At 36.0% G+C, this 13,435-nt stretch overlaps 1 protein-coding gene across 3 annotated transcripts in view; it reads right to left on the bottom strand.

Annotated features, from left to right (window-relative positions):
- SLC12A1 (solute carrier family 12 member 1) overlaps positions 1–10,901 on the bottom strand; it is an 89,895-nt gene extending 78,994 nt beyond the window's left edge. For all 3 annotated transcript variants that reach the window (XM_060149422.1, XM_060149409.1, XM_060149413.1), the window contains exons 1-2: positions 10,482–10,901; positions 76–207 (exon numbers count right to left, since the gene is read on the bottom strand). In XM_060149422.1, the coding sequence (XP_060005405.1) occupies positions 76–207; positions 10,482–10,901 (552 nt within the window). The remainder of the gene's footprint in view (positions 1–75; positions 208–10,481) is intronic.
- Between the last annotated feature and the right edge of the window lie 2,534 nt (positions 10,902–13,435).

The raw sequence follows: 13,435 nt of genomic DNA, 5'->3' as shown, positions 1-13,435 counted from the left end.
TCAGGCTTATTAACACTTAGTCCACTAGGACATTGAACAGATAGTTTTCATTTGTAAACACAGAAGCTTTCTCACCAGCACACCTTTCACCCATCCAAACTTCACGGCACCGGCTTGGTCTTCTTCCTTGTTTTCAGCTTGTTCATCGCCAGGCATCCCATCCCCGTTGGCAACCACGTCAGCTGAACCCGGGGCCACTGATACATTCTGCATTTTTACAGAGAGCAAAACATGGTATTTGGTCAACACATGGTTCCATAAAGCTTCCAGAGGCAAATAAAAACAATTGACATGAAACGTGAGGAAAATAAACATATTCCAGTCATTTTAATAAGATGATTATTTTTTGCCCTGGGAGTTTATGCGTTCATTTTGTGGGTGATTTTAGGCACCACTGAGACTGCAAGGGTGGTAAAGGAAACGGGGCAGTTCTTCTACTGGTGAGAATATTACCTTAGGGGAAAACGATGGAATTTGGATAAATTTAGAATACAAAAGGATCAAAAGAGAGAAGGGGGAATGCAAGGTGGGGAGGAAAGCTTATCAAGAGTGAATGAGGGTCTTTTAGAAGGCAAGGTACGAGGGCCAGACAGTTAACCTTCCTCACTAATGCAGTGTTTGGCCTTCTTTCCATTCACCTCCCTGGGCTTCATTTTATCCATCTAAAAAAAATAACAAAACTTCTCCACTCACGTCAGAGTATCTTTAAGAAGATTCAATAGAAGTAACACATAGAAGTGTTTTCTTTAAAAAAAAAAAAATAGTTTAGAGTATTCTTAAAATACTCTAAAGTTGTAAAGGCTCTGTATGGCTACAAGAATGATACTCCTGTAGGGGAATTTTCTTTCAGATTTGATATACGTTGCCTGAGAATTGTTGGATGTGCAATAGTATTGTATGGAAGGTAAGAAGCCTCCATACTGACGACTAGAAAGGTAAGCTGAGTAGAAATAAGAAGTAAGTACTATAGAAAAGGTCGAAACCTTTACTGAGGTGTTTTTTTTTTCCCTGTGGGCTTATTTTGAAAACGATCTTCCTTGTCAGTAGGATAGTCTCTGAATTTAATGGGGGAGGAAATAGCTATGTTTCTCTCAAGTTAAGAACAAACAACTCTCTAGCTTTTCTTTTAGGTTTGACTGAATAATTTCAGATGCCATCCACTTAGTTTAGCCTATCTAGCACTTACCTGACTCTTTAATGGTTAGACTACACTCTGTTAAGCTCCCTGAAAGCAACCTTCTCCAGTAAGGATTTTGAAATTATTAGGGAATTTTTTTAGATTCAGCAGTTGATTATCATTATTAAAGAACAACTTTATCTTGTTTAAGTGGTCTAAACTTGTGTAAGTCTAGGATGACGTGTTCTGACATTACTAGCTAAGAGGCCTTAGACAAGGGCATATTTTCCCTCTAAAATGGGACTGGTATGATGTAAATATTCAGTGTTTATTATAAGGACTTTATTTGGGGATGACTGAAGTTCTTTCTCTTGCCATGATCAAGAGTTCTTGCTTCTTTGGGCTTTGATGTACCATTAGCATACCCACTGTAAGATGACCCTAATCTGGGCTGTTTACTCCAGGGTGATTTTGATTCCTTGTCTCCTTCTTCCAGCAAGTCCTCTAAGCAAGGATTTCTCCCAGTTTTGTTCTCCCGTAAGACTTTTTTCATGATACTAGTGTGACACTTGGGTAACCAATGTAATATAATGTGATGAGAGTTATTGTATGTGAACTGAATTGGAGGAAGATGGTGGTATGGGTTACTTCTCAATACCAACCAAGGGCCTGCCATTCAGCAGGCCATCAATAAACAGTATTGAATTGAAGGCCACCCGTTCTCTACCACTTAAAAGCAGATGACCTAGCTTCTTTTTATCCATTCTTGCCTCCTATTTCTTTTTCTTCCTTCCCTATTGGGTATTCCATTTCTCACTGTTTCCTCTGTGCAGGCCACATTAAATATGAGACAGAAACTGAGTGAATCCCAAGTCAGATCATCTTACTATTTTCTGACAGCATTAGGAAAAATTTGAATGGCATAGGAAACTGAAATTAAAGGTTAAAATTTAGTTTTGAATTACCTGAGAAATATCTTAATCTTAAGCATCCTCAGTCCCTATTTACACAGATAATTGAAAGCTGACATCATATAGTCATATCAATGTAAGATATGGATAAACAAAGTCCATAGAAACTGAGGCTGAACTGGGCAGAAACTGGTCATTTATAGCAGCCACAAATGCAAGTCATGCATGTAATTCAAAATTTTTCAGTAGGTACTTCAAAAACAGTGAAAAGAAATTAGTGAAATAACTTGGGGTCAGATATGGATCCTTACATTAAAAAATACATTTCATTTTTGCAGAATATCGTACTTCCCATATTTGTAATATAAATATTCATTAGCAGTAGGGGCACCCCACCTTGTAGGAGGGACCTGAATTACAGACTATTTTAATAATATACTTTACTTAATAGATCTGTATAAAATATTATGTCAGCCTATGGTCATTATAAAAATATTGATGAGATATTGTACATTCTTTTTTTCCATACTATGTCTTTGGAGTCTAGTGTGTGTTTTACACTGATAGTACCTCTCAATTTTTACTAACCATATTTCAAGCGCTCAATAGCCACATGTGGCTAGAGTTATCATATTGGATCCTCACATGTCTATACAATACAGTCAATTACAGATGGATGAAATATTTGAGGTTGTTCTCCAGTCAATTAAAAATTATATTTTTCTCTGAAAGGATTCTATATTCATAAGGCAGCTGAGTAGTTCAAATGTAACTTTTATTTTGCATAACTGGAAAAATCAATGAGAGCAAGGAATTGAGGAATGTGTTAAAATACTCATGAATGTTAAAGAGATGACTTGGTCAGGAGATTCATTTATTTGATTTGATTTGAGAAAAACTTTTTAAATTGTCAATGTTCTAGTTAATCAAGATCCCACGGCCAGGGCTTCCCTGGTGGCGTAGTGGTTAAGAATCCGCCTGCCAGTCCAGGGGACACGGGTTCGAGCCCTGGTCCGGGAAGATCCCACATGTTGCGGAGCAACTAAGCCCATGCACCACAACTACTGAAACCTGCGCGCCTAGAGCCCATGCTCTGTAACAAGAGAAGCCACTGCAATGAGAATCCCACGCACCACAACCAAGAGTAGGCCCTGCTTGCTGCAACTACAGAAAGCCCGCGTGCAGCAACGAAGACCCAACACAGCCAAAAATAAATAAATTAAATAAATTTAAAAAAAGATCCCATGGCCAGACCATCAGTGGTTACTCAGTCAAGGAGAAGGCAATTTCCTCTTTCTGGGTTAATTGGGGAGTCCATGAGACAGAACTTTAGTCACTCACTTTTTAAAGGCAATCTTGGCAATAAAACCCATGTTTCCTGATTAAACCTGAACTTGAGGGTTTGGTTCAGGAAACTGCTCTGCTCTCTGATGAATTCTGATGGTAACTTTGACCCTTAGATCTGGATTGATGAGAATACCAATGATTGTAAAAAAAACAAACGAACAAAACAATATCTTACAATGTAGGCTAAAGAATAAATGGGATATTTTAAATTTCTCCTTAAGTGAACATTTCTATCTGATGGATACCCTTCTGGTTACAGTTTAACAGTTCTTCATTTTATCACTGGGACATCACAATGTGAAGCAAAAATAATATTCTATGAGGGCGTGTCAAGGAAATCATTATATATAGAAATTAGTAAGGCAATAATTTTCTAAATTATTAAAAAACAGAGTCACTGTAGGATCTTCAACTCTCTCGTAGTAAGTATGTTCAACCTGCTAGAGTTTCAAAGTTTTAAATATTTTTATAACACAGAGGGGAATAATCCCTCGAATGTATATTTCTTCCATTGACAATAAAGATCTGATGGTAAATTTATAAGTACAGAATCCATTTCCGTTCCTTGCTCTCATGTGGGAGCTGAAAAATCCCTGCACCATATAGACTAGGAGACTTGGAATCTAGTTTTGGCAATGCAATTAATTCAGTGCTTGTCCTCCAGCAAGTTACTTCACCTTTCCTGGATACTGCCAGTGAGGATAAATCCAGTGGGTTTTCTGAAAATCTTACTTTGAAGTAGTTTACTCTAAGGCAAAATCATTTCTCTATGCTTGCCATCTCCCTCTTCTAACATGTCGAAGCAAAACTTGGTTTCACTCTTTAATAAATGTCTCCTTTGTAAACCCAAACAGCAATTACAAAGTTAACTTATCATCGAAGTACGGAGGGAGACTTCAGGTCGAGGGTTTGTGGGGACTTCATGGCTGTGAGCTATAACCGGCGGCTGGCAGACTCCTGGCTGGTGCATGTTCTTGGGACCAAAGTCATAAAGACTAAAAGTTTTATGACTGCTACCTGAAACCAGTTTTTTCCTTCATACTTTGAATTAATTTGTTTGTTCACACTCCATTACCATATATGATGACCCACAACCTTTCATAAATGCATTTTAAATTGTATACCTGTAGGGACTGATTATTTATTTACCAAGAGTTTTACCTGTGCATTAAGTATTCAGAGAAAGTAAAATAAAGTATGTTAGAAAGAAAGAAAAGTTTGATAAAGGACTTTCCCCCCTCCAGTATTGTTAAACTAGTAAAGATTCAATCACATGCAGTTTAAGTAAATTCCTAATGGATTTTTCTAGAAGATGAAAGATTAAATTATTTTATTTAGTATAAAATATGTGATTTTTCAGACCCCAGAAAAATAACAAATGCCTTTCTAGCTCTCATCAAAGAAGAAAAAAATACGTATCTTTATTCTTTAAGTTCTAAAGAGATAATATTTGCTATGATATATGTTTTCAACTTTTCAGCCTTTAATCTCAGGATGGTGGAAATCTTAGACCATCAAAAAGGAATAGTTCCATAAATATTTAGGCCTAGGTGATTCCCTCCGCATTGTTTTAAAGTTTCTTTTACTATTGAAATATTTAAACATATGCGATAGTAGGGAGAATAATATATCTCATGTATCCATCATTCAGCTTCAACAATTATTGACATATTGCCAATATTATTCCACTTAAACTTCTCACACCCCTGCCACTGAATAATTTTAAAACCAATCCCAGTAAGGACCAGATAATTCCTAAGGTTCATTTCAGAATGGAAAATATGTAATTCTAATCATAATTTCTATATGTTATTGATCAATATTATTATGTTTATACATTTCTATCCCTTTGTGGTAAAGGGGAGTATTTTAAATTATGAAAATGAGAGGGATTTTTTTTCTTGTTTTTAAAGTTACTATACACCATGCCACCAGTGGTCACACTTTATAATCACAGTATTTTTATTATATCTGAAAACACATAGCTCACACACAAATTGACTTGTATTTTTGAAAACTTAAGCCAAAAGGTAGCTATGTATAATAAACCAGCATGAGAAAGTAAAATTAAAATATTCTTAACATTTTCCAAGTGTACCTTTAAGGGAACTCCCATTCTATTCACCACCTATCACTGAACTAGTTATAATGTGAAATTAATCATTTTTTTGTTTTTTGTTTTGTTTCCACAGATTAATTTAATAGTGCAAGCTCCCAGGGGAACTGGTCTTGGGTACTAAGAAACTCTAACAAGTATTAAAATGAATCTTTAGTTGCAGAGTTTCATTCTAACAAATATTTTAAGGGTGCCTTCTGGTCTTCACTGGCCTTCAGAGCATTTATTGCCTATTTTATCTGGCTGTCACTAAATTAGTGATTATTTATAAATTTGGATATCCCCAATTTTAATGCAAAAGTTCCAAATTTGAACTTTGAATCGCTTTAGAGAAGATTATTTTCTAGAGAAAGCATTTGTAGATTTTTGTTTGTTCTTTTACAGAAGATAAGCACTTATACATTGATTTATGTGGTTTAATGTTTGTTAACTTGATTATATGTCCTTTACTTCTATCCATAACTATGGCTTTTGACTTATAAAATAAAATTCTAGAGAGTAGAGATGAAATCTCTTTAACTCATTTTATAGAGTAGCTCTTGTAAATAAGTGGCTAGTAAATGCTTTTGATAATGACAATGAAAATGACTGAGACCTACAATTAATTCTGTGAGAGAAGCAGCATGGTCTCTTGCCACAGTGCCTCCAACAGGGAAGAAATTAGGATCTCCTGCCCAGCCCATCATGACTGAGTTGAGATTTCTTCCTTGTGCATGAGTTCCACCTTTTTCTATAGCTGTCGAATGAGCTGAGGCAAAGTGCTGTGGGAGAGTAGGCTGGGGATGGAAAATAGTGACAAAAAGCTTGGACTCTGGCGTCATGCAGCCATGGGTTCACCTTATTACCCATGTGACCTTGGCTTCCTGACCTTGGAAATTTACTGACTTCTTTAAGTCTTTATTTTCTCTTCTTAAAGATCCTTAGGATTTTATAAAACCTTACCCAACTTTAAAATAGCAATAATAATAGTACCTACCTTGAAGGGTTGTCATGGGATTGAGTGAGAATTCGTCAAGAGTACAATGTCTGACACATAAAAATTTCTCAATAAAATTTTTGTTATTATTATACCGAGTCACTCTTTTTTTTTTTTTTTTTTGCCGAGTCCTAACCACTGGACCACCAGGGAATTCCCCGAGTCACTCTTAATGCTTTTATTTACAAATTATTTTTAGTTGCTAACGGCCTAAAGACCCAAATGTGAATTCATTCCTTTGTTTTTGTTTTAATTCAGTTTCTATGCAATTGGCTTATTAAAAATAATAATATTTACATCTTAATTTTCATCGTATTTTATACTTTTCACAGACAGTTTATTTCAATGACATGAGAACAATGACTTTAATTGAAAGGCTTTATATTTTCCTCAATCCTTTGTAATTGTATTTTTCTGAAATGCCAACAACAATGGTGGAAGTAAGGCTTAAAAACAGTTCCCTTTTGGTTATCCCTGTAGTTAGGAATTGTGTATAAAAAGGTGGGCACAAGAATTAGGTTGGATACTAAAAGAATTATTTTTACAAAGTAGAAATACTAGATTTTTTTTTTGCCAGATGTCTAATAATCTTTATGCATGTTTTGATGTGGAACGATCTCCAAAGTCTGTGGTATAATGAAAACAGCAGAGTGCAGGACAATATTGTAAAATATGTCCCAATACTTGTTTGAAAAAAATACAGACAGAAAGTTAGACAGATAGGCCTATACGCTTGTATAGGCATAGAAAATTTCTGGAAGGATTTATAAGAAACTCTCAGTAATAATTGCCTTTGAGAGAAGGTTTACTTTAGATAAGAGACATTTCAGTATATATTTTTTAGTACTTGTTAAATATTTTTTCAGTGTGTATTTTCCTTTGTAAATAAAATTTAAAATAAAAATTATCTGGTACAAAAATTACCATGACCATCATCAATAATCATTTATTGAGTTTCTACCCATTATAGGCAACGTGCTAGACTTCGTCTGCATATAAACTAATATGCACAAGCATCCTGCAAGATCAGTCAAAGTTATGTAGCTTGTACAGTACAGCAAGTAAGGGATGGAGTCATTTTTTTCTGATTTTAACCAGTTTCCAGAAATCTGTAATTCATGGCCACCAGTATAGGCATTTAGCTCTTTACTACATAGAAAATGAAAAAGATTTCTCCACTATGATCTCAAATCATTGAGATTACAAATTCTGTCAGTATCTATCACTCCTAGAGTTTTATTTAAGGTAGACACTTAATGTCTTTCAAACCGAGTTTTCATTTTACCTATTAGGACAAACTTGTCATATAATTTTTTTCCAAGTTGGAAGCTATAACCAGGATTTTCACAAAATTCAACTGATTTCTGACTAAATTTGTTCTGCCATTTAGTATGAATGTACCATTCCTACATGGCTTTTAAAACATTATAATTAGGGATACAAAAAAATATCTCCTAACTTATACTATGTCAATTTTTTCCTACTCTTACATTATTTAAGTAAACACGATCATGTTTTTGTATACAAAATCAGTGACATGTCTGAGTATTATTGTACAATGTTTATTCTATTGATCATTTCCAGTTGTGTTTTGGGGAACTACCATAAAATTGTCAAGGGCCACAAGGAGGTGGCAGCATAGCTACATTATACTGCAGGTCTTCATCTTTTATTTGGGAGATGGGAGGGAAAGCAGGGGGAATAGCAGAATCAAATTCACTAGCAAGGAAGAAATGAATTGAAGAAGGCCCAGAGTGTTCATGTCTGAAGGAGAGTACAGAAGTAGAACATGTGGAATAAGTGCTCACAGGCTCAGCGACACTAGAATGGTCCTGGCTGTGGGAATGTGCCTATTGCAGATTCCATGGTTATATACTGATTCTGCTCCCAATTTGGTTATGTGGATAGTTCTGCATGATTTAATCAAGGTGAACTACACAGAAAGAATAACTATACTTGTTCAGAATTACTTGTTCAGAATAACTATACTTGTTCAAACTATACTTGTTCTCAATTCAGGGCATTGAGACTAAACCTAATTTTTAATGTATTTAATTTGCCATTCCTTCATATCTGAGAGAAAAAAAAATACTGTAAGTTAATGTTAAGTCCTTAGTCTCATTTTATGTTTTCAAAAATAATATGATATCCCAAACAGCCATCAAAACTGTCAAACGCAGCTATTGCATTCCTCCTGTTTAGTCATTCAGATGGTTTTCTAACCGCAGTGTCCTCAGAGCTTTTCTGCCCTTATATAAAGATTTACATAAACCGTGGCTTTAGAAATTATAAATCAGCTACTTTCCTCTCTCTAGAATATCAGTCCTAACAACAATGTGAGTTGACACCATTTCCTTTTTAATAGAATTAAAATTGTATTTTCTTTTGTTGTAAATTGGGGAAGGAGGTGAGAATATTTAAATTTTGATCGCAATTTTAACAAACGATGCAGCTTTAAAAATTAATGAGGTAGGGTACAGTGGAATAAAATTTCAGGTCTATGAAGACTTTGGCTCATTTCACTTCTTCAGAATAAATTGAAGTCTCTTCATAATGTAAATTTCTCTTTCTGCCCTTCCCATATCTTGATATCTTGGAAACTCCTTGTGCCTTCTGCTCTTAACCTTCTTTTCCCTCTTTTCCTTCTCCCTTCCCCTTTTCTCATGTAAAAAAGGAAAGTGACACTTTAACTCCAGGAACTTCAAATTGCCCGGCTTCTCAACAATCTTCCTGGGGGCTGGCCTTTTTGTCTGAAATCACTACATTGCTAACTTCTTTTGATTAAAGCAGCAGGTATCCCAGATAAAATCTAAATCTTACGTCTATAAAGAAAGCAGCCATTTGGCAGAGTGCTGCTAATACAGTACACGGCACAAATAAGGCTTGGCTGTAGAGAGGGGTAAAGAAACAGGGCATGGCTCCCTCTCTGGAAGTCGCTCAGTCTTCAGTGGTAGGACCCAGAGCCAGGGACCCTGAGCAGCCAAGGGGAACAGGTTATGGAGAGAAGTTTTCTTGTGGAAAGAAGGATGAGCAGAAACTAAAGGGAGCTTTTCACCTTTATTAGCATCTTTCATGAGAGGAGTATTCCGAGAATTCCCAGAGTGGGCAATCATTTAATTAAAAAATTGTTGAATGAATGAATAAATATGAAAGGAATTGTTCCACTCATTTTTTTTCCTTACCTTAAAACCTGGGCAAGAGTAGACTGCATTTAGATATGAGACAACTAATTATTCTTCTTAGCAAGTAATTATATTCCATAAAGAATGCTATTCATTCCAAACTGCGGTCCAGAAGAGCAGGAAAATAAAATGCATCAACATATTTTAGAGCAAGTAACCGAAGAAGAAATCTACTAAGCTTATAAATGATTTGCTACAAGATTAGAAAAAGTGCTGCCTCATGCTTCTAGCAGATTGGGAACCCTGGCTATATTCCTTAAACAATGAAAAGTTTAGCCACTTCTGCTGCTTCTGTACTTTAATTTAGTTACTTTTATATGCTTAAGTGACTTCAGGAGCCTCAGGCAAGGTTTTGAAGAAGAAGGGATAAAATGCTGAATCTTAGAAATCTCTTCTCTCTCTTTAAAGAGTATAAAAAAATACCCACGTGCACTAAAGGCTGGTACAACAGTGTTAACTACAGCAAACACTAGTGACTTTTTTTTTTTAACAATTGTTGTGGAGGCATTAATACTAAGGTGAAACCAGCTTAGTATTCCGTTTGACATGTTTAACCAAGTGTGAATTGAATAGCCTATAATTGTAAACAAGATACCACATATTGCCTGACTTTCAGAATTAAGTTTTTAGTTCTCTGTCCTCAGTCAGTAAACATTTGTGAAGCACTTTTGTATATCTTCTGTTTATTGGGAACTAGGGACAGCTGTGTAAGTAAGATGGATGGTTTGCAATAGACCTCTTCACTGGACACTTTTCTATTTATAGTGTTCGTAAGAAGCAGGAGATCACCTGAAGGAGTAAGGAGGATACTTTCCTGTACCTTTAAGCTTACCTTTGCCAGTTGCTCGTGAATCTCAAGCAGGCTGGGTCGGTTGACCTTGGGCCCACTGATGCTGCCAGTGTTGCGATAGTACTCGATCTTGGGAACAGCATCCATGGTGTTGTGGCCAAAGGTTTGTAGGTAGTATGTGTTTGTGTGAGAATCATAAGCATGAAAACTGGCATCTGTTTTAGCAGTTTCTCCAGTTTGGAGGAAGTTGTCATAGCGGTCCTGATTCCCAGGTCTAAAGCTGATTCTGAATCTGTTCTGGCCTTCATCCCCAAAAGAGGTTTCCTCATAATGTGGAGGGTCAGTGTTGTCATTCGCAGCCACACTGCTCTCATGGCTCTCATTTATGACATTAACTTGAAAGCGATTGGCATTACTGGGTGCGGAATCCAGAAATACATTGGAAGAGTTGTTCAGTGACATCTTCCGAAACGGATTTTTTGAACTAAGCTGTCTGCTTTATGGTTGCTTAAAAAAAGTCTATAGATTTCCTCCTCAAAACAAACACTAATGTGTTTACATTAGGGAGCTCCTGGCTTTTGTTCTAGAAGAACTCAATAAATAGATTCTTGATATATTGTCTCCTATACAAGCTTCAGAATGTTCTTCAAAGCTGTCATTAGAAAAGAAAATTAGACTTGTTCCAGATAATATAAATATGTTTAAGTAGGGTTGGGGGTATGAGGGAACAGTTTTCTTTCATAAGACATACGATTTTAAATTCATTTCCTTAAAAATTACCTGTCCAGGAACCTTAGTTACCTGGGCAGTTAAATCCCATAATAAATAACTGGGGACCTGCTTCGGCAAACAGAATTTCCAATGGAGTCATTAAAATGTTACCTGCGTTTGTAGTATTTGCTTGTACTCAGTGCGGTTGGATTCAATATGACTTTAGAAAAGATATAACTCTACCAACTGAATAGAGTAAGAGCTGATGAGAGTATTCTCAGCCTGAAACAGAGTTCATTGACAGTACTAAATGTGGAAACCGCCAAGTATTTTGTGATTGATATTAATATATATTATATAATGAATACATTTTAAAAATATTTTTAAAACCTTAAAAATACATTCTTGTCAGGTTATAAATATACATCCTGTCAAGATGTCTCTGAATTCTTGGGTCTTTTAGTAGCCTTCAAAATGTTTCATTTGCTCATACATTTGTTTGTTTAACAAATGCTATTATGGAACCTTTAAAAAAAATAGGAGTATTCAGGGTAAGGAAATAAATCTCAGTCCTTAATAAAGTTGTATGCTCTATTTAGGTAGAATAATTATGTTCTACGGATTCCCTTTAAAGAAATATTCTAGTCTTCAAGGTTTTTATTTGACTGTGAGATAGACTACATAATCATTTTCACAATCCACGATATAAGCCCATCTTAGAACATTCTTTCATCAGAATAGTATCTCTTTATTGATACCTTAAAATTTGGCTTTTCAAAGAAAGTTCTACAAAGATAGATAAATACAAAAAATTAACAAAAAACCCCAGAAAACCTTGCTTCTCACCAGCAGTTATTAAAGCTATTTCTTTGAATTAGAAACAAAAAAATCTCAACTTCAACTCTCAAATAATCATTCCTGGAGAAATTATAAGTGAAACTATTACCTCTTTAGTTTTTATGGAACCTCTCACTTCTCTTCATTACCCTTGACATCGTCACCTTTACTCCACTCCTCAGAATCTACTTTATGACATAATGTTAAGTATGATTTTTACCCTGCCCAGAAATGTTTAACTTACCACCCAGGAGCCTTCTCAGGAAGCATAACCTACTTCAGCATCACCCAGGCATATATGCAGCACTTAGCTTTCACCCCCAAACCTTAGGCTGCTTCTTATTGGTTAAAATCTTCCTTGAAAAAGATGACAAGAAATGATTGGCCTGGATTAATACTGTAGGCCCCACCCCGCCATTAGCGCAGAAGAACCTTAAGTACTACATCAGCTAGTAACCAGGAGTAAACCATTAATCCTTTTAGGCAGGAAGACAAAGTTTCTTTAATGCATGAGGGGAGTTGGATTGCTCAACAGCCATCATCCAAGAAAGTATGAGCAGTGCTTCAGTCTGAGGCTAAATAAATTGAATCTTGCCATCTCATTGCACACGATTCCTAGTGACCTCCTATTGTTCAGGGTATGCAGCAAAATATAGGCCTCCAGAGACAATTTCTATACTCTGTAACTAGACAGTGGTATTTGAGATTATTTTATCTTGCTTATAGCAGATATTATCTTGATTCTTCTCTGCACAGGAAGTGAGCAGATTGGGAGTATGATCAATGATGTATTGGAAATATTTCTACTTAATGGGAAAACTCTTTCAAGCAGAAATCAAACTATGGGTAAGTTTTCCAGCGGCACTGCTAAATGACCTTTTTGCCTCCACCCGGCAAAACGTTTTCATCAGAACTGGTTTTTGAGTTTTGTTGAGGGTAAGGTTTGGCTCAAATCTGTGAGGTGGTGATTATTAAGACAGCACAAACAATTCCTCTGTGCGGGTTCTGTCATTGGTTTTCAATCGGGATGACTGAAAGAGTCCTCCTCGTGTTTTATCAGAAACTATTCAAGTGACTTCCAGTTGCCCGAGCAGCAGAGTTGTGGTGTAACACAGAGATGAGGAACAAGTCTCTGGGGTCGGCATGCTTGGTTCACATCCTGGCCCTGCCACTTCCTATCTGTGTGAACACTGGTAAGTTACTCAGTCTCTTTGTGCCTTTAACTTTCTCATCTGTAAAATCAGTTGTGAATAACGCTGTGCTGTAGACTCATTGTGAGGGTTAAATGAGTTAATTTGTATAAAGGGTTAATGTGCTAATTTTAGAAAGCACTAGTTTGTACTTAGTGCTTGCCTTTACTATATCGGCAATATTGACAAGTTACTGATAACTTTTGCATCCAAGATTCTGGGGTGAATCATTAGCGATTGGGATAGGTACTATGCCTA

This window comes from Lagenorhynchus albirostris, chromosome 1 (assembly GCF_949774975.1).
Source record: "Lagenorhynchus albirostris chromosome 1, mLagAlb1.1, whole genome shotgun sequence".
Taxonomy (NCBI): domain Eukaryota; kingdom Metazoa; phylum Chordata; class Mammalia; order Artiodactyla; family Delphinidae; genus Lagenorhynchus; species Lagenorhynchus albirostris.
The sequence above is the reverse complement of the archived record's forward strand: the minus strand, read 5'-3'. Positions and strand labels throughout refer to the sequence as shown.